This window comes from Nymphalis io, chromosome 12 (assembly GCF_905147045.1).
Source record: "Nymphalis io chromosome 12, ilAglIoxx1.1, whole genome shotgun sequence".
Taxonomy (NCBI): Eukaryota; Metazoa; Arthropoda; class Insecta; order Lepidoptera; family Nymphalidae; genus Nymphalis; species Nymphalis io.
Genome location: NC_065899.1, coordinates 12,714,023 through 12,741,472, shown reverse-complemented (window position 1 = coordinate 12,741,472; position 27,450 = coordinate 12,714,023). Strand labels below are relative to the sequence as shown.

The following is a 27,450-nucleotide window of genomic DNA, read 5'->3' as shown; positions in this document are numbered from 1 at the left end:
ATAAAGAACACTAATTAATATTTTTCTGTATTCGTTTCTTTCTTTCGTGGATTTCATTAATTCAGATAACTTGAAAACGATATTATTGGGCTTCTCCTTTTCCATCCCAGGTAGAGTTTAATTTGTTTTTGTTTTAATAAAAAATATAAATTATCTAAGATATTAAACACCTTAAATTTACAGATATTTTAAAAAATTAATCATATAAATTCATTGATATTTCTATTTTCATATATTATAAGAAATTTTAAAATAAAAAAAAAATACATTCTTCATTAAACCTTAAGACGTGTCCTAGAAGCAGTAACGTGCAATAGTACAGTTGGTCAGAATCAAACCTAAGACGTTAACATCGCTATGCAACTGAATACCGTTGGGCTGTAGTGAATTTAGTTTGTTTGCAAAAATTATTCAAATAAAACCATTTGATATACTCGTATCCGTTCGTTTTGCGATTGAATACAGCCATTGTTATTTTATTTCGTATTCTGTCAATAACATTGAACTCGGCTAGGCCTGACAATTTTAAATCCAAACAAATCTTTGACATTCTTTTATTTTTTATTACGGTTTAGATATATTTTGTATTTTAATTTATATTGTTTATTAACAAAATATTATAGGATAGAAAAAAGATATATTTTATTAGCTATTGAATTTATTCTTGATATTAAAAAAAAGTTAATTTCCTGGTCTACTCTCAAAATCAGAGGAACCCATCGCTGGATGGGTTCCTCTGATATGATGAGCCTCTCATAAGACCTTTCTTATTCTTACTACGCTGTTCCAATGTTATTTAGTGGTGGATGGACACATGGGGTAGAAATTCTTTTCATACATTCATGTCCTGGTCCTGGAAACATATAGTTTTCTTCACGGTGTATTCCTTCACTGCACGACTTGAATTATATAAAGAAATTGCCGGATTGGAATCCCCAATCTTCGGTTAAGATAGCGTTCTACCCACTGAGCTCTATTCACTTTATTTAACGAAGCATTTTTCAACATGTTATTTATACCAAGTAACAAATAATATTTTATTCATACGTACAATTTATAATTTAAAAAGTTCAGTTTGCAATTCCTCATCCACTTGCATACAGAATTTATCAATTCATTCAAAAACTCGAGTTAAGTGTTTTTCAATAGGAATTCAATTAAAACATCCCAGCTCAGCGGCTTGCTTCACAATTCGAGAACCGTCCAAACATGTAAACAAAACTGAGTTTACTTTGCAGTTAACTTCGCTTTTCGACCGCTTCCTTTTCTACTTTTTTTTTTCTTTAGTTGATTTGTCCGCCGCCAGACGCGCCATATTCTCTGAGTATATTAATCACTGTAATGAAATGCTCTGTAAACTTCGGATTTGTTTTAAAGAAACTTCGTAATGAATACCCATTCGCTTTTTGCTTTTGTTTACGGAAGATAAGACAATAATGCTTGAAATTCTTCCATAAATGATAATCTTATATTAATCCTCGTGTTTTTACGTACCTATTATATGCCTTCAAGCATAGTATATACGACTGAGTTGAAGTACAGTTGTTATTGGCGAAAAAGTTTTTATCTATGTCCTATTAAATAAATAATTTTACGAAATTTCTTTGTGGCAACGCTTGATAGACATTAAATAGTATTACATATCGTGCCGCGGAATGAACTTTAGTTCGTTCGTCTCCTCGGTCATGTCGGATCGCCGTCCGATCGGATTATAAGAGAAGGAACAGTGAGTGCACTTGTACGCTATAATATCAGCTGGCTGTTGTGACCGAAAGTGGTGATGGAGAAAATCATCATATATACAGGGTGACTGGTTGAATACTATCGATACTTAAGGATGTGATTTTTGACGATCATATATGATTAAAAAAAAATACATATAACATAAATATTAATAAACTTCTAAGTAAAGTTAACCAAGAGTTATGTAATTAATTACGCGTCGTGTGGACACCCTAGCTGCGCTGTCGACACAAAACAGGTAGGTACATTTAGTTATCGCGCGGTAGTATACCTACATCCAAACGCCGCCACGTGTTAACAGGGTAGCAGGCTACCTTTGATAAACAACCATGATCCAATCCCTCTTCATACTTTAATCCTAGCTTAGGATAGGTAAAAATACCAAGATATTTCACTCGTTTAAGCAACAAATTTGTTGACTAGGTAAATAATGTGAACTTGGGACAAAAATTAATATGAACTGTTTACCTATCTTGGTATTTCCGGCGTATTTAAAAATGGAATTATACTTATTTACAACGATTGTCAATCATTAAACTAAACTATTTACCTACAGAACTACACTAACCTTAACAAATGTTCAAAGTGAGCTCCTGCTCGTGTGATACACAGTTCGGCACGTTTACGCATATTGTCTTTCACATGATTTACTGGTGATAGAGCTTTGTGTACTGGTGGTAGAGCTTTGTGCAAGCTCGTCTGGGTAGGTACCACCCACTCATCAGATATTCTACCGCAAAACAGCAGTACTTATTATTGTTGTGTTCCGGTTTGAAGGGTGAGTGAGCCAGTGTAATTACAGGCACAAGGGACATAAAATCTTAGTTCCCAAGGTTGGTGGCGCATTGGCTATAAGCGATGGTTGACATTTCTTGCAATGCCAATGTCTAAGGGCGTTTGGTGACCACTTACCATCAGGTGGCCCATATGCTCGTCCGTCTTCCTATTTTATAAAAAAAAAAAAAATTAACACGAATGGGTCACTTTTAACACTTTCGAAAGCACTGGTGAGTACTCGCTTCTGGATTGTTCTCGAAATACTCCAGAATGTCTGCTTGTAGGGAGACCGGGTATGCCGCTCCTGCTCGTCCTTGGGCATGTGTTGGAGTACGGAACTGTCCAAAGTCTCGTAGCCTTTGATTAGCGTTTAAGATTACGCTGGCAGTAGGTACTCGGCGATTGGGGAACATCTCCCGGTACAAATTGATAGCACCCGGTAAGCTATCATTCGCACGCGCATAAGCACGAACCATGTCCAGGTATTCTGCATTTGTGTATTGATAACCCATACTTAATTATTAATGACGAATCACACACGACAGATTAGGTATACGCTTATGATCGATCTCTAGGCGCGCGCGCGGGAAAACGGACATACGAACCTTACGGCAGCGCTCGTCCGACTAATTGGCCGCGGGGCAGGTGTTGCGGGTATCAAGCGGCACAGTACAACACCGCGCCGCATGCGCCGCCGCCGCGCACTTCATTTATTTAAATTTAATTTTTTGTAAATTTGGTCAAAAATTAAGTACCTATTTTTTTTACATAATTCGAATGAGAATCATGTACCGAGTATCCTCCTAAAATATTGATAGTATTCAACCAGTCACCCTGTATATTTGTCAGGCAGGCAGACAGGCAAATTTACCGTATGATGGTAAATGGTCACTATAGGCCATATATATTGACATTGTAAGAAATATTAACCATCCTTCACATCATTAATGCGTCATCAACCTGGCAACTAAGATGTTGTATCCTTAGTGGCTGTAGTTGGATTGGCTCACTCACTCTTGTAATCGGAACACAATGATACTAAGTTTGCTGCTTAGCGGCAGAACATTTGATGAGTGGTGGTACCCAGACGGGCCTGCACAAAGCCCTACCACCGGGAGGTAATATTAGAAATGTTCGTTGCTCACTATATTTTATATCTACAATATTTATATTATTTATTTTAAATAAAAATAAATACTAAATATCAAGTAAACTAAAATTATGCAAAAACGGTCAATGATCTCTTCAAGGCAACCTGTATTGATGAGGTAGGATAAAAATCTAGCATAGTGTGCACTTACAATTAACTTAGGACATAACTCAAAATATGTGCAATAATACATATACCTACATATAACTCTTATAACATTAAAATATCAACGCACAGCGCAAACTATATGTATATGATTGAGTTGTACCTATCCAGACTTAAGCAAAGTGTAGAAATAGTTCATGTTTTGCAACGATTAGAGAAAGAAATCGTCATCGTTTCACTAGGTAGTTTAAGCCTACAAAAATAATTCAACTAAAGATCAAAAGCGGTTCAGTTGATTGCCTGCCCTTAAGAAGCAAATCACAAAAAGGGTGCGAAATGTTGCCGAGTGTTCAGTGCGAGGGTTAGCATGTAATTAGTAGCGTAATTGGGTCGCCCGACATTCTCTAAGCTTTATGACGACCAGGTCGAGAGGTACGCTGCGTAGATATTAAAAGGAACTGTTAGACGCTTTTATATGAATTGTTCTATTTTTGTGTTTTTATTTCGAATGATGATGAGAAATTCGTTTAATTATTAAGATTCTTAAGTTTTAACAATAAATTGTAATATAATTAAAATGTGAATTAATTAGATCATATTACATAATTTCTTTAATATTCTGCCGATTGCGTCCGATGTCGATATGGCTCAGTGGTTGTAGAACGTGAGTCTTAACCGAACCATGGGTTCTAATCTGGGCGGGCATCATATCATCACTGGTATTATTTTGACAAAAAGCAAATACCCCAGTGGTTAGAAGACGTGAATCTTTAATGGTGGTTTTGTGTTAAAACCCGGCACCACTGAATTTTCATTTTATAAATATATGTTTATAATTCATCTCGCGTTCGGCGGTAAAGGAAAATGTCACGAGCACACCGTCATGTGTACGTGGATCCACTAATAAACATAGAATTATAAACACAAATTAAGCATAAAAAAGTGAAGTGGTGCAAGCTAAGCAGTACATAGTGGTGATTTACGGTTACTAACCAGCACAATAAAATTACTTGTTCAGAATTAGGAAATTGTGCCTTTTATTTAGTTACAACATTAACTAATTTAATTAAATTCGTAATGAAAGTTGTAAATAGAAATTGTAATACAGAACCTTTTATTATGAAATAAAAAAATAAAACTATGACATAATTATTATTGAAATAAATTAATTAATAAAAATGTATTACTGGAATTACTGAATTAAATCAAAATAAGCCGAGATACAAGCCGATATGGCCTAGTGGTTAGAACGCGTGAATTGTGACCGATGATCGTGGCTTCAATCCCGGGCAAGCACCACTGAATTTTCATGTTCTTAAATTGTGTTTATAATTCATCTCGTGCTTGATAATGAAAGAAAACATCGTGAGGAAACCAGCATGTGACTAATTTTATTGAAATTCTGCCACATGTGTATTCTACCAACCCGCATTGGAGCAGCATAAGCTCCAAACCTTCTCCTCAAAAGAGAGAGGAGGCCTTAGCCCAGCAGTGGAACATTAAGAGGCTGTTTCTGTAATAAAAATAAAAATATCCTTTATTCTAATTTTGAATCTATTCATAGAATTATAAAGGATTATTTTTAAATAAAAGGCACAAAAAGTTAAATACTAACTAATTACTCTAGAAAATGTAAAGAAACGATGCTAGGCGTACTGAATGCGGAAATGGTGTCAGTAGTTCATCGCCGTTGGATTTGTTTACATAAAAATTCTTAACAGTCAAAGGAATACGTTAAACGTCTCTAAATTAAGCGTTTTTTTCACATAATATTCGTCGTATAAACAGGAGACAAATCTATTACATTTTTTTTTTCAAGAAAATAGGCGTTATTAAATATTCAACACAGTCTCGATTTCGTATTTTCAACCGCGACCTTTTTACGATACGCATATGTTATGTAGCTCAGGCACTGTTTCATAAGCCTGTTATTAATTCCATAGCGACTCATACGACTTTAATTTCATTGGTACAGGAAGCGACGTGTCGAATATGGTTGCTTTAAAACTTTTACGTTTAAAAGTTCGTGAGTTATGTCCGACAGTATTGCGGTCACATTTGACGAATCCTCAACTCATATTTTATCAACAACACCCGACGTTATATTTAAAACTTATTCTATTTTGTAAAGCATGGCTTTCTATAATAAATGTTAGAGTAAATTTAAAATATTCCTTTACGTGTTACAAGTGTTTTTATGTCTTAAAGTTTTGTACAGTTTGTAAATGTCCCACGGCTGGGACAAAGCTTACTCTGGGTCTCCTCATTGTTATAGTTCTCCGCCGAGCACGAGATGATTTATAAATATAAATTACGCATGTGAAAATTCAGTGATGCTATTTCTTATGAAGGGCCAACTGTGAGGAGGCTCAATTGATCGAAAGTGACTACCACCGCCCATGAGCATCTGCAACACCGGAGGGCTTGCAGTTTCGTTGCGGGCCTTGAAAAATATGAATTTTGCTCCTATATTTTTCAACAATGTATACTACATTTTAAACACTAGGCCATCTCTACTCTTAAAGTGTAGTACATGGTTTAAAGTTGTATATAATATATTAATCTTGTACATATTTAGAATAATACTTTAAAAAAAAAATGAAGTATATTTAGTAACGCTCCAAATGAGCGATATAACCTTAATGTAACCATTAAAACTCTCAAAATCCGTTTTAGTACTAACCTACTGTGTAAAAAAAGAACCGTATGCAAATTTTCATTCTAGCCCTAGTAGTTTGGGCTGTGCGTTGATATCTTAATGTTAAAGTGTTATACGTAGGTTATATGTATTATTGCATATATTTTGAGTTATGTCCTAAGTTAATAATACAGTGATGTATCACAAATATAAACGAACATATATATAGCTTTTTAAACGACTCAATAAAATTGACTTAGCAACAAGATTCACTGGTGATAGGGCTTTGTGCAAGCTCATCTGGGTAAGTACCACCCACTCATCAGATATTCTACCGCAACACAGCAGTACTTGCTATTGTTACGTTTCGGTTTGAAGGGTGAGTGAGCCAGTGTAAATACAGGCACAAGATACATAACATCTCAATACCCAAGGTTGGTGGTGCATTGGCTATGTAAGGAATGGTTATTATTTTTTACATCACTAATGTCTGAAAGTGGTGACCACTTATCAGGTGTCCCATTTGCTCGTCCGCCTGCCTATAATATAAAAAAAAACATTTTAGCACAATTATTTTCAGTTTATATACTCTGTGAACGTTCAAAACTTCCATTTACCACAATTCTACGATATCTGTAATTCCATTGGCCACTAAAACCACTGATTTCTTGCAATTGGAAACTCTCTCTCTATTGACGGTACTTATTACGTTCACTAACTAGGAATAGAAATTAATATATCTAAATGTTCGTATTGGAAATGCATTATATAAACTAGATTTCAGTTTAGTTATAATGAAAATTAATCTTGATACTAATCCTTTTGTGCTATACATATTTGAAAAACATTTGCCGAAATAGTATAGCTTTAGAAGATTCAATGCAAATTGCAATATTTTTAGTAATATATTATTATTGTTATTATTAAACAATTTTATTGCACATTCACAAGGAAAAAAGACAAATACAAGTAAAAATATAAAAGAAAAACAAAACCTTAAGAATAGTCATGTCATATGTAAACATATTATAATTATGTAATAATAATAATAATAATAATGTCCTCCAAACCGATTTCGGCCACGGCGGCCAGTCTCAAGAGAGATTAGCCAACTACGCAGGAGATATTATAGTGCACAAGTGTGTGCGCAAACACCGGTGCACTCTCTTTTCCTTAACTCTCATAATCCGATGGGACGGCAATTCGACACGACCGGAAAGACTTCTGGCGCAGGACCAACTTCTTTACGTGCTTTCCGAGGCACGGGAGTGTTCACACTTCCAACTTCCAGACTCCGGGCTGCTACTGAGAATTTTCTGACAGAAAAACCCAATAACTATCATTGGCCCGACCTGGGAATTGAACCCAGGACCTCGGGGTCTGCGGCCTTATATCAAGCCACTAGACCAACGAGGCAATCATATGATAATTATGTATATAGACATACTATATATATAAAATATATTTTATAATTATCCGTAAAATTCATCGTCTGTTATGGCGTATCACTTAGGGGAAACGCTTCATAGATACGTATAATAAATAAATCTATACATTCTTCAAAATGAGCTGTTCGGCTATTTATAAACTTGGAACCAGAGACTCCCATCCCATAATATTAACAAAGTAGTATTTTACTTAAGATATCGTTACAATATATTAATAACAATATCATGAATTTTGATAAAAACAAGAACAAAACATTGTATAAACACGACAAGTACATTTGTAAAATCAAGTTATCGACTTAGAAAAGTAAATACGTTTTAATGTATTATAACATTTTACATTTAGCAATAAGCTCATCCCAAAATAAAGTTAATAACTAAGGTATATTATCTTTATATATAAGTGAAATACCACTCATTACGAAATCTACACTATCCGCCCGATTGACTTGAGATTTGTCACAGTAACTCCTCCCTGACATCGACGCTCATTAAGAATGGATTTTACGCAAATCCTATCCAAAATAAATTTTGCTTGTTATACGCCCGTGCGAAGCCGGGAAACATTAAAAAAATATATTAAACGTATAAAAATATAGATCAGCCTACAAAATTAGACAGGCGTATACCAACTTTATTTGAAATTGATTTTACCTTATGAACGTTGCTTAGCGACTGTTTAGTTAAATATTGATTTCTCTCTTTCTGACATTTTTGATTTTACAATTGAAAGAAGAAGACCTGTAATGTGCCTGTGTCTTCTTTCGAATTGTTTAATTAACACTGAACTACGTTTATAGGTTTTTAACCATTAACTATGATTATTTGATTCCAAAAGTACTATTAAATTATTTTTGTATATTACGGACGGACCCGAACCAGCCCGCACCATGGGAAGAGTATCGTCTATGCAAGGGCAGACAAGTCCGTGCCGGTGCGTCGGATCAGAACCGGGTCGGTGACTTTAAATGTGCGGTACAAGAAACGTAGAAGCAGCCGGAGGCAATATGGCGTTCTCTTTCACATTGTATTTTGGAATGAAAAAATCCGAATTTGGACCGACCCAGACGGACATGCACTGTTGGAAGAGCCTTGGTGTGGTGCGTGTCTGTCCGTGGTTATCGTCCGAGCGTGAATAATCCGCAGAATCACGCACCGTAAACGCACCTTCAAAGTGTATATTTCGACGTAATTTTTTCTCACAGCTAATTGTGAGGTAAATAATAATAAAATGTAGCATTTGAAAAACCAAATGTCGAAGCTCTTTTTTTTAATAATTCCTGTATATTCAATCAACTGTAGTAACTCGGTTTCATTAAAATTTTATATTTAAATTTGTTATTATTCAAATGAATTAACGTAAAGCTTTTATAACAGGCAATGCGTAACCATGCCTACTTAAATTTGTTTGTAAATAATTATTCAAAAGGATTCGAGTACCACCTTTAATGTTACTATGTAATGATCCAACAGGCACTATGTAAATATACAACCCAAGCGGATTAACAATGTGTGAGCGTAAATAATATGGTTTTATATTTAATGTTATGATTTAATTGTAGTTTTTATAGATTTGATAGCTAGTTTCTCACCAGTTCTATTTTCATGTAATCTACATTCAAAACCAGTGATCTACGTATTTATTTTTATCTAACTCAATTGAATTTGAATTAAATATTATATATTTTTTTGCAATAATCACCTTAATAGTAATCTGAATAGTTACTACCCACGTTGTTTGAATAAAATATGTAATATAAATAGAAAAAAACATTGAAAATATAATAACATCAACATATTTCAATATTCACGGACTTACCGTCCTTTGTAGGACGCACATGACGTGCTTTATAAAAATCTGAAGATTCCAAGCGAGAGTTCATATGTAATATTTCTTAGAATGATATAAGGACGGGTAAGTATCGTCTTTGATGTGGGCTCAATTTGTAAAACATCTGGTATACGTCACTTGTCGATGCGACCGAACTGATACGAGATCTATTGGATCAAAGTTCTATTTGTGGCCGTCTGTCGGATTATATTATTTGTAAATTCGTGTCACGATTCAAACTACTTTATTTTATTTACGATTTGTTTTGTGAATACTATTTTGTTTTATTTTATATGTACTTCATTGAATTGATATTCAAGTTTTTTTGTTATTAGACGAGTTCTGGTTTAAGTCGGATATATAAAAAATGAAGTTTATTAAAATCAAAATGTACTTCATAGAAATAGGCTTATACAACCAGGTCCGATCTCTCCAATCCAAGGAAAATCCAAGGCTCCTAGCCACTAATACTTTCACTTCGGAATGGGGGCATTTCGAAGCGGATTGAGTGAAATTATATTAATTTTGGCTGCCCCTTGGCTGGCCGTTGGTATCTGTGGAAAATGTGGCTTGGCAGCTTACATATCGTATGCGTCTCGGACTTTGGTTTTTTCTTATTCTTTTAAGCGCGGTAACATGTTATATTATATTTTTAATAAAATGTCCTTAAAATAGTAATTTTATGATTTACTACTTATTTTAAATTGATATTTCACTTCTGTGCTAAAAAATTATCCTGAATGAAAATCGACTCATAATAACTCCAAGCATTTTGATCATCTACATAATTTTGTATGACTTATTTATATTTTCTTCAATTTATTCATTGGTGTATGTAATATGATCTGCGGGTTTTTGTATAAATATCATCATTATCAGCCATTCGAAACCCAAACAAATGCAAGGTGCGCCAATCGTGCTCCCGGTTGTCCACCTACATCCAGTCGGTTCCTGATAAATATATGTCGGTGATGGCAACAATACGGGAGTTGTTTTGACAACGAGCCGCAAGCGTTGTCAGTGTTACATAACGCTTCGACGGAGTCTAGGTGGGTCGGTGCGAGTCGGCGAAACTACACTTTAGTGCTAGCTGCCGTACAGACAACACGTCTAGAAACTGTCTTACGACTTGTTGTTATAATTGTGTTAAAAGTAATTAGTATAGCGTTTGAGTGATTCTGGATTTGTTATCTGTTACCCGTACCCTCATTTCGCCCACACATAATGTCTGATGGTGAGGAAATCCGCTCACATCGACCACCTCATCCTTTATATAAAAAAATCTCTAGTAATAGTTTCAAGATTTTTTTAATTAATGCACTAAATTAGCAGCACCAATATTAGTTTTACGGGTTGCATTTTCTTTATTTTTTATTTAATTTTGTCTGTTCTTTCTACCTTTGTTTATATAGGTCTTATACTGACCTACTATTGTATTGTTTATTTTGTGAATATGCCATCGGTTTTTCTATATTATAAATAAAATGAAAATCTTCACTGCTATATAAGTTTTACAAGTATTAACCTATATAGCGGTTTCCCAAATGTACAAACATTTAAATAAAGAATTTATAGGTTTAAAAAGATTCCGGATAAGTATGTAACGGTAAACATTTTGTTATATATAAATAACATTTACCTTATTCATTAGCTTTAAAGTAGATAAAACCGCAATCGGCAAAATTTAATAATGGTAGTAGGGCTTTGTGCATACTGGTAGTAAGGCTTTGTGCTACTGGTGGTAGGGCTTTGTGCAAGCTCGTCTGGGTGGGTACCATCCACTCATCAGATATTCTACCGCAAAACAGCAGTACTTGGTATTGTTGTATTCCGACATAATATCTTAGTCCGAAAGTTGGTAACGCATTGGCGGTGTAAGCAATGGTTAACATGCCAATGTTTGGGCGTTGGTGACCACTTGCTATAAGGTGGCTCGTCTGCTCATCCGCATTTTTTTCTTGATTTTTTTAAATTTATTTATTAACTTTTTCTAACAGTTGTATACACTTCTTTACTTAATAAATTAACAAAACATACATAGAATAACGTAACAATTAATTATAGGTAAACACCGCTTGAAATTAAATATAAAAAAGCACGATTATATGATGAAAAATAACGTTATTTTCTAATTAGACCAGCTGGAGATTAAAGCAATACGTTAATATAAGATAACTAAAGCACAAACTGAAGATAGGAATGTTATTGATTCATTTCCGAGAAAAAGACGTTACAATGAAAGTTTAATTACGAAGTTTTATAAATAATTTATTAATTATTTACGAAACGCCTAATTTTATTAGTATATTGTAAAGTTTTCGCTGTGACTATAAATCACTGTGACCGTTAAGATTTTCAATACTAGAATTTTTATTAATTTGTTATACGTAGTAAAAAAGAAAATGGATAGAAGTTACTTTGAATTAAAAATTATTTTATATTATGTAATTTGAATAGTCTCAGAATATTAATTTTTAATGGAGGAATTTAGTATTGTATTATATTTATATATATTACAATAAATATATACACACAACTTCCCAGATACATTGCAGTGCTCATTAATGGCTCAATATTGGGCAAGGTCTCTATTCCTATTAAATATATTTTTGAGTGTACTCCATCCCTCTGCTACACATCCGCAGTGAATCGACTAGTAATTCAACAGTAAGAATAGAGATTATTTATTTATTAATCTACGTATTTTTTTATGAATAAAGTTTAATTAAAACAGAATGTACGCACTGAACCAGTTTTAACGAGTGGCCGAATGGAGTCTAGGCAATTTGCGGAGCACGCGAAGTCCTTTAAAGTTTGCTCCCTTGGGAAGCATAACGGTTCCTACCATGTCGTGGCAAGCTTTTCATTGTTACGCGTCGAGCCTTTCCATTCACTGCATTATATACGTATAAAAGAATACAGCCTGCATTCGCTACTTTAGAATGGAGTATTTGAATAGAGTGTGCTTAATACTTAAGTAAGTTTATTTTGGCAGATTCTAAGTTATTTAGTTATTTTTAGATTGATTAAAGATTAAAGGCTTAATATATGATTTCTTATAATTTTAGAATTATATTTCTTCTTTTGTCTACTATTGATGATGTCCTCCTACCCGATTTAGGCTACGGCGGAGACTAGACTTGCAAGAAATATTATAGTAGACAAGTGAATACGCAAGTACAACTGCACTCTCTATTCTGTCACTCTCATAAACCAATGGGACGGCGATTCCCATGCAATCGGAAGTGGTTCGGCTGGAGGTTTGTCCTTACGTGGTTTGTGTATACGGCATACATAATTCCAACTCCCAGACTCCGGGCTGCTGCAGAAAATTTTTGGCCAGATAAACCTAATAACTTTTCCCGGGGTTTAAGCCCAGGACTTTAGGATTTGCAGCCGTATAAGTTAGACACTAGAATAACGAGCATAAGTACATAATTATATTGTGTATTATACATCATAGTGAATAGCTCCGTTATTGTATAGTAATTAGTGGATTTAATTTCTCGATAGCAGATTTTTTAGTAAAAGCGCGCTTTTTTATTTAAAATTAAAAGTGAAGAGGCACCTTACATACTTTAAAGTAAACTCACCTAAATCTGTAACTGCGCTGCATATGCTTCAGGCTCTAATGAACATAAGATTAAACGGGTAATAAATAATACAATTGTAGTTTAACTAAAGCTTTTATTAGTGTAATATATTACAAAGTTCAATGTGGACGCGTGAAACAAACCAAATGAATGCAAACACGAGGAGTCGACTAGCCATTGAAGAGTCCACTATCCGATTCCTTCATCAGATCAGCTCCACAGATCTCCGCATATCAGCACCAAGTTCTTTTATCGTCGTCCGAATTATATAAAATATAGAATTATCCAGATAACGAAGTTTTGATTTTTGCTTAAAAACTCAACAAAATGTAAGTTCATTTGAAACCAAATGACTTCCCATCCCACTCTGATCTCACATAATATACTGTTATAACCGTTTATAGAATAAATAGTTTTTTAAGACATTTTAAAAGCAATGACATATATCCTATCGCCAAACAATAAATTGGTATTGATGTGATCTGGTTTTAAGGGTAAGTGAGCCAGTGTAATTTCAGGCACAAGGGAGATAATATTTCGGATTCCGTAGTAGGCGGCCCATCATCACAACTCCAGGTGTTAGAAATAGCAGCATTTACCATCATGTGGTCTAATTACTAGCTATCTGATTTACTACGATATCTATAAATTGTAAAACACGAATTATTTAAAAACCTGTCTAACAAAAAAGCTTTCTCGTTAATATGTAATTATCTTAGTTCTCAGAAATTTTAATATTGCTAAACAAAACATTCATATTAAATAGAATTTATATTGTTATTAAATATTTTCTAACAAAATAAATAAAACAGTTGCTTGAAATACCGAACTGAACGTATGAAAACATTTTTATTTGGTTTTATTTCTAACCGTAAATAAGGGCATGTATTTTAACGAGCTTTTCCAATTTGTCAGCGCAGAAAAATTCGAAAATCGAATGTGAAAAAACATGGATGTGTGTTCAATTATTACATAGATATCCACACAAGATTTAGCGATTAAATTAAAAAAAAACAAACGTTATTTCGCAAAAGATAATAATTAAGGATGGGCTACAAATAAAATAGGATCAATTATTAAAAAAAATATTCAGTAACAGTTTTTTTCATATATATATATTTCATTTATTCGTAAATTACTAATTAATTAATGGCATAATAATTGCGTTACCTTCATTTTATAAATAAAGTTAGCCCTGTAGTTTCCTGCTGCGTAAAGTAGACTCCCGCTTCTTAAACCCATGGGTGTCATAACTATACTAATGGAAATGTTTGTGTTAAGTTCGTCTCAATAAAATCAACACATAACCAACATACTATGGTGGCAGAAACTAATTTTGTTCGAAGAGCAAAATCATTCCTAATAAGAACTGGTGTCAGGTGACCCGTCGTAAAAAAATGCTAAATACATCGCTTTACCAAATAAATGATATAAAAGTGAATAATGAGCAAAATAGTCTAAATATAAAATAGATAATTTTATAAGGATTTTATTTATTATAAAAGGAGATAATCCCCTATTACATAGCAGGGAGATTATTTTGCCCATCAAAAACACAGGCAAGTGTATCTCGTCGCTGTCAGACCAACTTATAACAAATACACAAGAGTTTTAGTTGGTCAAATTTATTTGTAACAGTAACAGCCTGTTAATGTTTCACTGCTGGGCTAAGGCCCCCTATCCCTTTTGTTGAGAAGGTTTGGAGCGTATTCCATCACGCTTCTCCAATGGCAGAATTTCAATGAAATAGACACATGCAGGTTTCCTCACGATGTTTTCCTTCACCGTCAAGCACGAGATGAATTATAAACACAAATTAAGCACGTGAAAATGTAGTGGTGCTTGCCTGGGTTTGAACCCACGATCATCGGTTAAGATTCACGCGTTCTAACCACTAGGTCATCTACGACATTTATTTGATGCTTGTCAAAAAATAAAAGTTTAACACAATTTGAAATTGAAATATTTCAGTAAATGACTATCCTTAAATATATTGTTTTAATGTGCACCTTGTGAGTGTTCTTTATTTTAATAAATAATCAAAACAGCAATCAATTACATTATATCGATATTTGTTGCTTCAATTTAATAAAAAGTCTGTTTACATTGAAATCGCTTTCAATATAGCAGTTATTAGATTAAAATCAATTCGTGTGAATATGCCTTAATAACTTCGTCGTCAAGTTGTTTTCAATGGTTTTCAGTACGAAATGCAATTCATATAATACTAAATTGAAAAGAATAGTGAATTAATTAGTGGGTGACCTGGCACAGCTCTGTATTACGCCGCTACAGCCACGAACAGAGTAAGTTTGGAGCTAATGTGATATTAATGTTACTTCACTAATTTGCTCGGGGCCTTAGAATGAGGTCACACTAGCTTCAAATTGTCTAAATAATTACAGAGCGTTGTGACTCAATAGACAAGGAGGTTTAATGGTACTATGGTTACTGTTTTAGATAAAGATAGCGGAAGAGATAATTGTTAATTTTACTGCAACTCATTTATACTTTACATTTTTGGTGGTAGGTGGTAGGAATTGTGTAAGTAGGTAGGTAAGTCAGTAAAGGTAGGTAATAATGTCAATTATTATTTAATAGTGATGGCAACTATCGAAGGCCTATTTGATCATTTGCCTTTCTATTATAATTTAAAAAAAAACATTTCTTCAGACGTAGCCGGAGACTGGATGAAGTGCAGCACCGGCGACCACGTTGCTAGTTGACTCTGGAACTTTCTGCTCCCTATATACTTTTAAAATTGGCTCTGGATTTTTCTATTTCTCTTTTGTTATGTAATTTTAGATTTTTTTTGTTTTTAATTAATATTCCAATTCATACCTGCATAGCTTTTAGCGTACATCTAGTAACCCTTCATAAGTGTATTTTCATCACAGTCATTCGAACCGAAGTTGTTACGATGCCACAAAAACTATCCACATATGTATAATATTTATTTTGCAATATTTGTGTTAGTGTATTTTTTTTTTCTTTTAGTAGGTATTAATTTTAATTCTAGTTTTTACTGGTGGTAGAGCTTTGTGCAAGCTCGTCTGGGTAGGTACCACCCACTCATCAGATAGTCTACCGCAAAACAGCAGTACTTGGTATTGTTGTGTTCCGGTTTGAAAGGTGAGCGAGCCAGTGTAATTACAGGCACAAGGAAGATAACATCTTATTTCCCAAGGTTGGTGGCGCATTAGTGATGTAAGCGATGGTTAACATTTCTTACAATGCCAATGTCTATGGGCGTTGGTGACCACTTACCATCAGGTGGCCCATATGCTCGTCCGCCTTCCTATTCTATAAAAAAAGTACTCATGTAACTGTAATTTAATTCTTATGAGATCAATAAATAATCTTAAACCAGAATTGTATCGGTAGTTTATAATTTAATTTGAAAATCGATATAATAAATGATCTAATTATATTCGTTGCTTCAAAATAAATAATTACTCACAAAATATCTGCAAGTACAGATGTGTATCTTCGTCTCTACATATTCGATCAAAGTTTCAGTGAGTTTGTAGTGTGTTCACCACGTTAAATGTGCTTATTATCGTGTTATGTTTATATGAGTATTAAATGTTTAATTTAATAAACAGTTGTAACTACAATTGTTTCAAGATTGAGATAATATTGCTTTTACAATATTATTCACTAGCGAATTAGGCTCAATTTATAATAATAATAATATCCTGGGACATTATTCACACACGGCCATCTGATCCCAAACCACGCAGAGCTTGTACTATGGAAACCAGACAACTGACATACTATATATACTACTTTTCTTTTGTAAATACTTACTTCTTATGCTGGTGACTTTATAGTGTACTGGTGATTCTTTTTAAGTGGGTCAAAAATAGGTTGTTTTTAAAAAGTAATTATATTTTTAGTTTTATGCTTTGATGAATCTTCAATCTTAAACAAAACTATAAAGGAGACTTTCTTACAATCAATATTAGAAATTTCACTTACTCGCCTAGAATAATAGCATCCTCTATGATTGGAATTTGGATCTGTGGATAATTAGAGCACAGGATATTTCAAATGACACGTGTCATTTCAATATTTTTACAAAAAAATAAAAAGTAAAAAAAATCAATGTTTTAAAAATGTACATTTCGTATTTTTTATGTGTACATGATAATGATAACGCAAAAACATAATTACGTGAGCCTGCGACGAGCTAAGAAAAAAAAAAAAAGAATTTGTTAAAATCATAAAGAAACAAACATGATATTTTGTCACATATGTTTTATTCCCAATCTTTGGACCCTATAATGCTTTAAAACTAATTATAACATAAATACAACACTTTCACAAAATCATTATCGAAATAAGAAAGTTTATTAGCGCTTCCACATTTTATAACATCTTCGTTGTAAAACAATTGCATTCGTAATTACACAAAATAAAATCGTTTTACAAGATGACGCGAGAAAGCAGTTAATCTACAAAGCATATTCCAAAGCCAACTGTTTAATAATTATATCTAATTTGGGTTATTCTATAATACACCTATATTTTACTAATATGTCTCAATTATAACAAGAAAATTGACAAAATAGAACAGTAAACTCGAATAATTCATTAATTTGTTCGAATAGAATGTTTCTTGTCCAATAAAACACGTTTAATTGAAAAGTTTAGCTGAATCTCTGAAGAACTTCGGTCAATATCTGTTTGGAGACTTGATCGGTAGCGAGTTCGAAGGGATCGGTTGAATGAAAACTTCGATTGAGGATGAGCTCAATTTTATTTGAATTAACAATGACGTCTCCAATGCCACAATAGTCCATGAAGTAAGGAAAGAAAATTAATGAACATCTATAAAAATTGTAATAATGATAATAATTAAGCTAAATTTATCACTATTTTTTACAATGTCATTATGTTTTTTTTTTTATTTCTTAAATCACAATAACACGTTACCTCTGCTCTAAAAGCTTTAAATAATTCAAGTCACACAAATCTAACAATTAATTACTAACTATATATTTTGTATGATTTAATTTGCTCGATATACAAATAAGACCTAGCAACGCGCTAGCTCCCGTCACGGAAAATCAAAAGTTCTTTAATACTGAATACGAAGCGAATCGCTAAAAATATTTTGGTAATTAAGCCATATTAAACATTAGCCTAAGTATAACAATAAAAAATACATTTAAAGATCTATTGCGGTAAGTTAAAATAAATTGCGCGCAACTACTCGGGTACTATGCGTAACGATTCACATCTCGAAAACGTCCTAACCGCCTCATTAATTGTTCAACGTACGAAAACAACACTTAGTATATATCTGATACTCCGAACGATTATTTTGTTTATGCTATTCATATGTATCTCTTAGATTAGTATTTAATTATTTATTAAGGGGCACAGTATTGATATGTTTCCGATGTACGGTGTTTGTGTCTTACCGCTTCACTTAACCTAACTTGCAAGGCGACGCTACCCCCTACACTACCCTATCACATGCGGGCCAATGTCACGCGGCTCCAGCCGACACTCCGAGAACAAGCTACTCGATTCAACGATAAACTTCAACAAATCATTCACCGGCTCGTTTCCCATACAACGTAACACCGAAGCGAAAATATTCGAAGACGGAGTGGAGCGAATTCCAAGCGTCGGTTCCGACAACGTAAACTCGATACTGATATAGCGTGACATGTAGCCGAATGCATTACAAGTAGTAGACGAGTATACTGAATAAAAGTCTCTATGAAACCGCATATTAATTCTAATTACACATTAATATTACACGATGATATGTCTCGAGTAGTCCCGCAAATGACGTAGCCGTGTTCGTAGCCACTGGACGTCTCTTACTCGCTAGCTACGGTTGGACGGAATCATGGCGGCGCCCGAGCCCCTCTCGCGACGCCTCACCTCCCCTCGGATAGCACGCGATAGTACTGCCGTAAGTAGTAACGTAACTCAATCGACAAGCTTCGTGGTTACTTTTATATATATACGAAAAATAGTTTCTCCTCCAATTTATATATAGTTACGTAGAGATATATATTTATATAAAAGATCTTAATAGCTTTTTAAATTCCTAAATCATTTGCACAGCGAGAGGCTATAAATAAATAGAGCTGAAGTTACCACGCAGCTTGGGAAATAACAACGGAAAAGAAATTTAAAACTTTTCGTTGTATTATCCGCGGTCGGGGACTCCGGGCGCCGAAGTTTTGGGAGATCACTAATACACTATTACACAACTTACATACGAATTAGCGTTATATATCGAATTAAATAAGTAAACATTGACTTAGCTTAACTATTAAAACAGACAGTGAAATACGAATACCAAGAGAAACCGAGTTTTATATTTTTAGGAATTTCGTTATAAATTAAAAATCGATCAATATTTTTTTTTATAAATATTTAGTTATTTCTAAGAGATTTAACTAATGCTGGCTCCACACATTGACGTCGATTTTTACATTAAACTGAAAACTAATTATTTTGCAATGTTGAATATATATATAAGCGTTTATATCAATTACCCGGAAAAACAAGTTACGATTTAAAATCGCCATTACAATACATATTATGTATATAATTAGAACGTTTGCGTAATATCTGTATATATATATATATATATATATATATATATATATATGTATACAATCGATTTAAAATCCGTCTGTCAGTGTGTAGGCCACGAGATAATGTTTGGTACGTTTGGTTTGAGGTTAGTATTAAGTAATGTATATCTTTTATCTTTGGTCTATACGCCATGACGCTCGGTATATCGTGATAGTTACAGTCACTATAAATAACGTATAAAATTTTGCTAAGTCAAAAATTGACATATTTCTATTAAATATTGACTAAGAGACTTTCATAAGAATTCACATGCGGAATAAACCGGCTCACGACGAGGATCCAGTGAACGCTCACTTGATATCTGTCGCGTCAAGATTTCAACCGAAATATCCGAAATCTTATTAAAATAGCCTAAGCAGGGATTTATTTATATTATTTTTTTTTACTTTTTTTTTTGTATAATTTTTAAATGTTTACATCAGCGGAATACGTTTCTAGATACCTATAATATAAACATTAAGAATTCATTTTTGGTTTATTGCTATTTCGCATCCGAAACGAAGTGACAAATTCGCGTCGCGCGTGTGACGCGCTCAGCGAGTACCTTCTATACGCGATACTCAACTAGCTAAAAATAAAAAATATATTAATTTTCCATTTGATTAACCCTAACACAATAGATTCAACATCATACACTGCTTCATTATTATGTAAGAATAACTTTCAATTAATTGTAACGTAACTATGCAGATCGTCTACAATAAATACCCTTATCTAGTATTATAATATTTACCTAAAGATTACACAATTAAAGTTACTACTAAGTTTTAAATTAGTATTACCAAAAAGCTCGTCAAAGCATGCAAATAGAATAACTGTTTTACTATTCAGCTTGGCGCGTGTCGCCGTATAATTATTACTAATAATTAATAATATAATGATTACATATAGTTATTTAACTCTCATAAGGCCAAGGCTAAATTCTCCCAGCGAGACTGAACCCTGCTCGATGATGTCGCATCGTACGCACGGAGAGACCGAAATGTCTACCGAGTCCAAAAGAAAACAACGGAAAATGTTCACGCGGTTCGAGATTGACGCGGTTTCAGGGAGAAGTTTCCACAAGGCACGAGACATTAGGGTGCGGACAGACGAGTAGACATCAGGGCGGTCGGCGCGCACGATGCGAGCCCGAGCGCGGGTGGGGCGCGTTCGGCAGTGTACTGCACTTCACGAGCGACGCCGAGGGCCTCGCGTAACGATTGTTACATCTTTACATTATTGCATTTCATCTTTATCCCATATACAGATAGAAGGATCGTAAACCAACGCTAGTGTGCCAGCGCTTTAACGAGTGATCGAACATTATAAAAATTACTAAAAAGCATTAGGTAAATATAATTTGAGATATTAATGAAAATTCATTTAAATACGCTAACACTATCGAGACTAAAACAAAAGTATCGTCATCATTACATACAACTTCATTTAAAATCATTCAACTTGAAATATTATCAACAAAACGTAATCTTTCTATGAAGGGCACCTTTGGTTTTTAGCTTACTCGAATGTGATATATCCTAAAATGTTTAATTTCTGATATTACACTATATCCATAACAGAACGTCTCAGTTGTGTAATCGGCCTCGGAGAAACGAATACACAAACGTTATCGTACAATAAGTCACTTGTAAATAAATCTTATATTACATAAAAAAAATGAATTAAATAAACACGTTATACAATAAAAGTTAATAATAATTTCAAATAATATTTTCATCGTGAACGGTAAACAATTAAACTGGAATGTTAATATAATAAAAATTTACGCTAAATTTGGTATCAACAAATTACATCACACCCCTGACGCTACAGATGAAAAACATAAACGAGGAGAGCGTTTTGCCAACAAACGTTCAGCCGCCGCCGCCGCGCGCCGCGCACGCGCACGCGCAGCGCGGCGCCGCTCAGTTGGCCGGTTGTCAAGTGCCGAGTGCCACGAACGAGTTAATGCTGTTCGCCCTCTTCTCCGCCTTTGGCTCCCTGCTGACCGATTGTAATTTAGTAAATGGACAGATGAGTAAATTGCTTATGTCGTGTGTGCGCTTGTAACGCTAGTGATCGTTTATCAGGCCGTAAGAACTAAGGTGCGAGGTGCGTGGTGATGCATTATGCGGTCATTTTGGAGTACATCCTGTGTTCGTTCCAGTGGTGTGGATCCGAACTGTTTAGAAGATACTACACGGTTTTTAGGAAATGGCATTTCGTTATTTTGCCTCAAACTATTTATCTGTAAACGTTGTTTTTAGATTTCAAATTGAGTATTCACTAAAATATCTATCTATATTCGGAAAGAAAATTAAACCAATTATTATACGATCCGAAACTGGACGCTGAACTTTGTAAGCGACTACTAAAAGTATACGACATGGTCTAGGAACCCGTGTGGTATCGTGGTAAAGAAGAGTGCGCGTGCATACTTCGTGTGCGAGTATCCAGCCGTTGTGTGCCAACTTATGCCTCGCGAATTCGAGGTGGATGGCCCCCTCTGAGCTGAGGAGCAGAGCGCCCTGCAGGCGGGCCATGGCGGTCGCCGCGTCGCTCGGGGTAACGAAGTCGACGAACGCGACCGGACCAGAGCCGCCGCCGCTACCGGCCGTCAGAAGCCGCAGTCGCGAGAAACCCGGGCAGCTGTTACCATTACACTCAGATTTGCCCGCACTCGTACCCTCGTCTTGTGTGTTTATTATTGACATAGCCTGCTGTGGTGCTGTATCGAATGACTTTAGGACTATGGATGTCTCAGAATTTTGTCTATTGTTTTAACTCGCAAATAAACTTTTTGAATGCGTAACTTATTTTGGATAAAAGCGATAACAAAAAAGAAATTGTTCTTCCATGGGAATTTTCTAACCTTACAAGGTTTACAGTTTTAAGGAGGAAACTATATTTTGTAGCTTGTAACTTATAAATCGGCATATTAATACTATAAAGTAAGTTTGGGTGCAATGGACAGTTCATACATTTATGTGATGTTCGTGCTAATAGCATACGACTAGTGTGTTTTAGTGTAAATAGATGTTCGACTGTCATGCTGAAGTGGTACGGGTGCAGGCTTACGATCTCATACAAACTGAACGTGGGACCCTCAGTTGGTTTGAGATACATTAGAACATAAATATAACCCAACAATAGACGACTGTGATGTTTGGTGCGACATGCACTGTGGAGAATATATATTTATCTATTTAAAAATAATTACTTTGTCTTCGCTCATACAACTGATACTTTTTTTTAAAATATATTTTGCGATCATGCAGACATTTAATGAATGCTCGGTTCGACTGGAAATATTTGTTTAAAACAATTTTGTATATTTCTTGGAAATCGTAACAAAAGCAGACGGGTATTCTATAAAACCAGTTGGTTTTAAATTAGCCAAAATAAAGAGATTTTTATATGCACATTAGGTCACACTAAAATATTGTATTAATGTAAAAATGTCGATGAAAAATAAAGGCTAAACATATCGTAAGCCGCTTTTCCAGTCGAAGCCTTCAGGTGAAAGCGGCACGTACCTGCTGAATATCTCTTTGAGTTCGTGCTCGGAGACGAATTGTCCGAGGTTAGCGACAAAGAGCGTCGAGCAGGGAGGCGCAGGGTGCGCGGGGTGCGCGGGGTGCGCGGGCGGCGCGGGCGCATGCGCCGGGACCGCGGCTCCCGGCGAGCCCAGCGCTGGGGCTGGTAGTACGCATGCGCCTAGCGTCAAGGGGGTCTGAGGGCGAAGAATATTGTTCGAGATGGAATTATGTAACTTTTATGTTTTATTACTTTTGAGGTGAATAGTAAAGTTTCTGCAACGAAATTACGTTGTAAATATACTTTTCGGTTTAACTGTACATAAATAATACACTGTATATATGTTATACATGTGTATGTTATACAATGTATAAATTAAAACTTACGTGGTGTGGCCTGTCGGCGGCAGCTAGTCAGAGGTAGGAACGCACGGGCGCCATCTGAGGATGGATGGCGGGATGGACCAGCCCGTGCGACAATGTCGGCAGCTCCCCTCCGTAAGCTAACGGGTGATGCCACAGCTCAGCGCCCCCTCCAGGGAAGAAGGGACTGGCTAAGTCTGCGCAATACCATTAATATTAGACGAAAACCTGTACTGTGAAAATTCTACAAATTCGTGTAAAATTAAAACGACAAAGAAATTTATTTACAATGTGCTAAACGTGTTTTCACGCTCCTAAGTAGCCAATTCGTGTAACGAGACTTTATTAAAGAAGCGAGGCTATAATACGGAATGTCATCAGAACATGTGACTATTTAGTTTAACAGTGGTTAGAACCCGACAGTCAATTGGAAGATAACAACAGCTTCACGGAGCTAGGCTTTGCGTGGTACGTGTAAGCTTTTACAGATACTTGCCCAAGTTTGCGATTGCTCGACGCGCCATCACTCGTAATCAGATGTGAAAGCACAATACCGTAGGAATATAAAGTCTTATGTGTATGCTTGTGGCGAAATCTTCGTTGTACTGTGTAGCGTTTAAATGACTACGGAGAAACATTACGTCACCATTTTACTTATTAAAAAAAATGTATGTTCTAAAAAAGTTTATGAAATAAATCTAAAAGGAAACAGTTAAATGAATACGTATAAATGAAGGTGAAATATTGTTTCTTATGATTTGAATTCTGGAGCGAGTTGAAGATCGAGCGAGCGCCGGGTGGTGTGTGCGTACGGCGGTACTTACGTCCAGTGAGTGGGTGCATCAATGCGGGGTGTGCAGCTGGCGCGGCTGTGGCAACTGCCGGCTTCGGCTTGCTGACCTTCGTGTTGCTTTTAGCGAACTCCAGCCGAATCGTTTGCGGCATGTCGGGGTCGAACCGGACGCCCTGCTGTGAACAGCCGCGAGCGGTGCGGCGCTCCGATATAATGACGATGGACGGTTCGCCGCGTGTTCCCACTGAACTTAAAGTCCAGTGTGGAGGCAGAGATAGTTTATCGATGAAACGATAATCATTAATAGGAAACGTTTTAAACTTAAATTCTTTTCAAATAAATAAATAATAAGTCATTCGCGATATTTTGATTATATTATTTACTATTATGTAAAATTGTTTAAATAGCAACTGTCACAATGTAAAAAAAAAATTTCTCGTTTGCTTTTCACGCCAGCGCCTGCTGAGGTGCCGAAACACGGTGCTCGGGGTGTGACATCAAAATCTGTCAAACGGTGACATGCAGTTGCGTATATACACGGTAACGTAATCGATTTCACTCCAATATCCGGGATTGAGAGCTTAGTGGCTCCGACTAGATGACTCGACGTGGTCTAGTCGATATGTGCATGGGTTTAGCATAACTTACGATGCGGTTACTCGAGTCAGGAAAATGTTATTCCAAGTCTACAATGAGTATATTAACTATGGTGCTGATTGGCTGTGTAGGCATGTGATGAGAAGAGGTTTAGTAACACCGTGCGTTTTACGTTTATATATCTTTTTAATTATTTACATATAGCATTTTTACTTCTTATCGTTAGTCTTTCGTCTATATCTTTATATTGCAAGAATATTATGTTATTCTTGTAATGTTTTAAGTGTTGTAAGCGATCGATGTTTACAAGGCGATATGTTCAGTGTTTGTGATTTTCTTGTTGTGTTTATTTACGAAAAAAAAATAATAATATTAGTAATGATTCCATTTTAGGTCCTACTTCTGATATGTACTATAAATATAAAACTATATTTTAATTAAATATTATATATAAATAATGTATAAATTTAATTAGTAAAAGCATGTTGTGGTAACTAACCTGAAGATCTTGCTTAGCGGCCTCAGCTCCGGCCCGAGTGTGAAACGTGACGAAACCGACCGGCTGCAATAACAAATATACACGTTAACTATTCTGTATAGAATAATTTGCATACAAGTTTATTATCGTTGCAGATAAGTTTATAACTCCATATTATTGCTACAGTATATTTCAAAACAGAGAACTGGCTAGAAACAGTAATTAATTTCTTCCTAAAATGTAATTGATAGTAAATTATAAACATCTAGTTACACGTCACGGCTTCGCACGGATAGAATAACTACATAAAACGTTAATATCATTATATATGTATTATGGCACAGGGCCATCTCGGCTTTTTTTTAAAAAAAGCCGAGATGGCCCTGTGGTAAGAACGCGTGAATCTTAACCGATGATTCAAACCCGGGCAACCACCACTGAATTTTCATGTGCTTAATTTGTGATTATAATTCATCTCGTGCTTAACGGTGAAGGAAAACATCGTGAGGAAACCTGCATGTGTCTAATTTCACTGAAATTCTACCACATGTGAATTCTACCAACCCGCATTGGAGCAGCGTGGTGGAATAAGCTCCAAACCTTCTCCTCAAAAAGAGGAGAGGAGGCCTTTAGCCCAGCAGTGGGATATTCACAGGCTGTTACGGTTACGGATGTATTAGTTAAGGTAGCGCCCGCCAGTAAAGCATGCAGCCAGCATGCTTTTTGTACGATTCATATTTCAGTCAAGTTACCTAAACCTTCATCACGAATCACTTCGTCTATTGGTGAAAACCGTACGAAAATTCATTCGGTAGTTTTTGAGTTTATTCCAGACAGACAGACATACAAACAGACACGGCTCGGGGACATATTTTTAAATATATAGTGATTTAAATAATAACGATACAAATACTATTACAATTAACGATTTAAATACTAACGCCATTATTCTGAAGTCAAAAACATATTTCTATAAAAAAAATGAAATAGTGTACGATCATATTATAATCAGGCGCTGCATTCTAAACTTTGGCCAATGAACTAATATTTCATGAAAGTAGACAATGGTTATACGAGAAGTATAGAAAGGGTTTAAAAAAAAACCAGTTACGGTTCGGAGTCTGGAAGTTGGAAGTGTACACTGGTCATGCCATGCGATTGGTCTTTCGCTTGAACTCTTTCCTGTCGTGTCTGCTGTCACATCGTATTATTAGAGCGAGAGAATAGAGTATTCCTTTTTCACACTTATACACATAAGCCTTGTATTAATCATAGTAACAGCATGTAAATGTCCCACTGCTGGTCTATCTTATCTTCTCTTAATTCACCACGATGCTCTCATACGTGTTGGCTCTCTCATACATATGTGTTAGAAATTCATTCGATACATACAGGTTCATTTACTGCGGATCACGAAAACTGGTTGTTCGCAACTGATACTGCAATTTGTATCAAAATTCACGTGTTCTATCATCCTGGACCGTCAGCCCGGGCTTTATCAACGACCTATTAATAAAAATTAAAAATAAACAGAGAGATACTTACGGATGCTGTTTTTCCATTTTTGCTAGTAACCTTCAGCAGCGAACCTTCGTATCCCTATGAAACAAAATTCAATTATATATGTGATTTACCACACATTTACATATACTATATATTTTTCTTTGCTTTACAGCCTTATATAATTAAGTTCGTTATTTAATGGCCTATTATACGAGTATATATGTAGCTTAAAAAAACTGAGAGTACCGTGGTCCACCCGGTTGGAACGATGTACCTTGGCATATAT

At 35.1% G+C, this 27,450-nt stretch overlaps 2 protein-coding genes across 3 annotated transcripts in view; both read right to left on the bottom strand.

Moving 5' to 3' along the window:
• The window catches only part of LOC126772529 (HIG1 domain family member 2A, mitochondrial), a 397,572-nt gene that overhangs the window by 131,193 nt on the left and 238,929 nt on the right, over positions 1-27,450 (bottom strand). The window lies entirely within an intron of this gene.
• The window catches only part of LOC126772530 (protein couch potato-like), a 194,819-nt gene continuing 184,897 nt past the window's right edge, over positions 17,529-27,450 (bottom strand). Inside the window, exons 4-10 of the mRNA XM_050492929.1 lie at positions 27,207-27,260; positions 25,683-25,745; positions 24,618-24,762; positions 23,863-23,990; positions 23,431-23,627; positions 22,333-22,543; positions 17,529-21,898 (exon numbers count right to left, since the gene is read on the bottom strand). Coding sequence (XP_050348886.1) covers positions 21,860-21,898; positions 22,333-22,543; positions 23,431-23,627; positions 23,863-23,990; positions 24,618-24,762; positions 25,683-25,745; positions 27,207-27,260 — 837 coding nt within the window. The 3' untranslated portion in view covers positions 17,529-21,859. The remainder of the gene's footprint in view (positions 21,899-22,332; positions 22,544-23,430; positions 23,628-23,862; positions 23,991-24,617; positions 24,763-25,682; positions 25,746-27,206; positions 27,261-27,450) is intronic.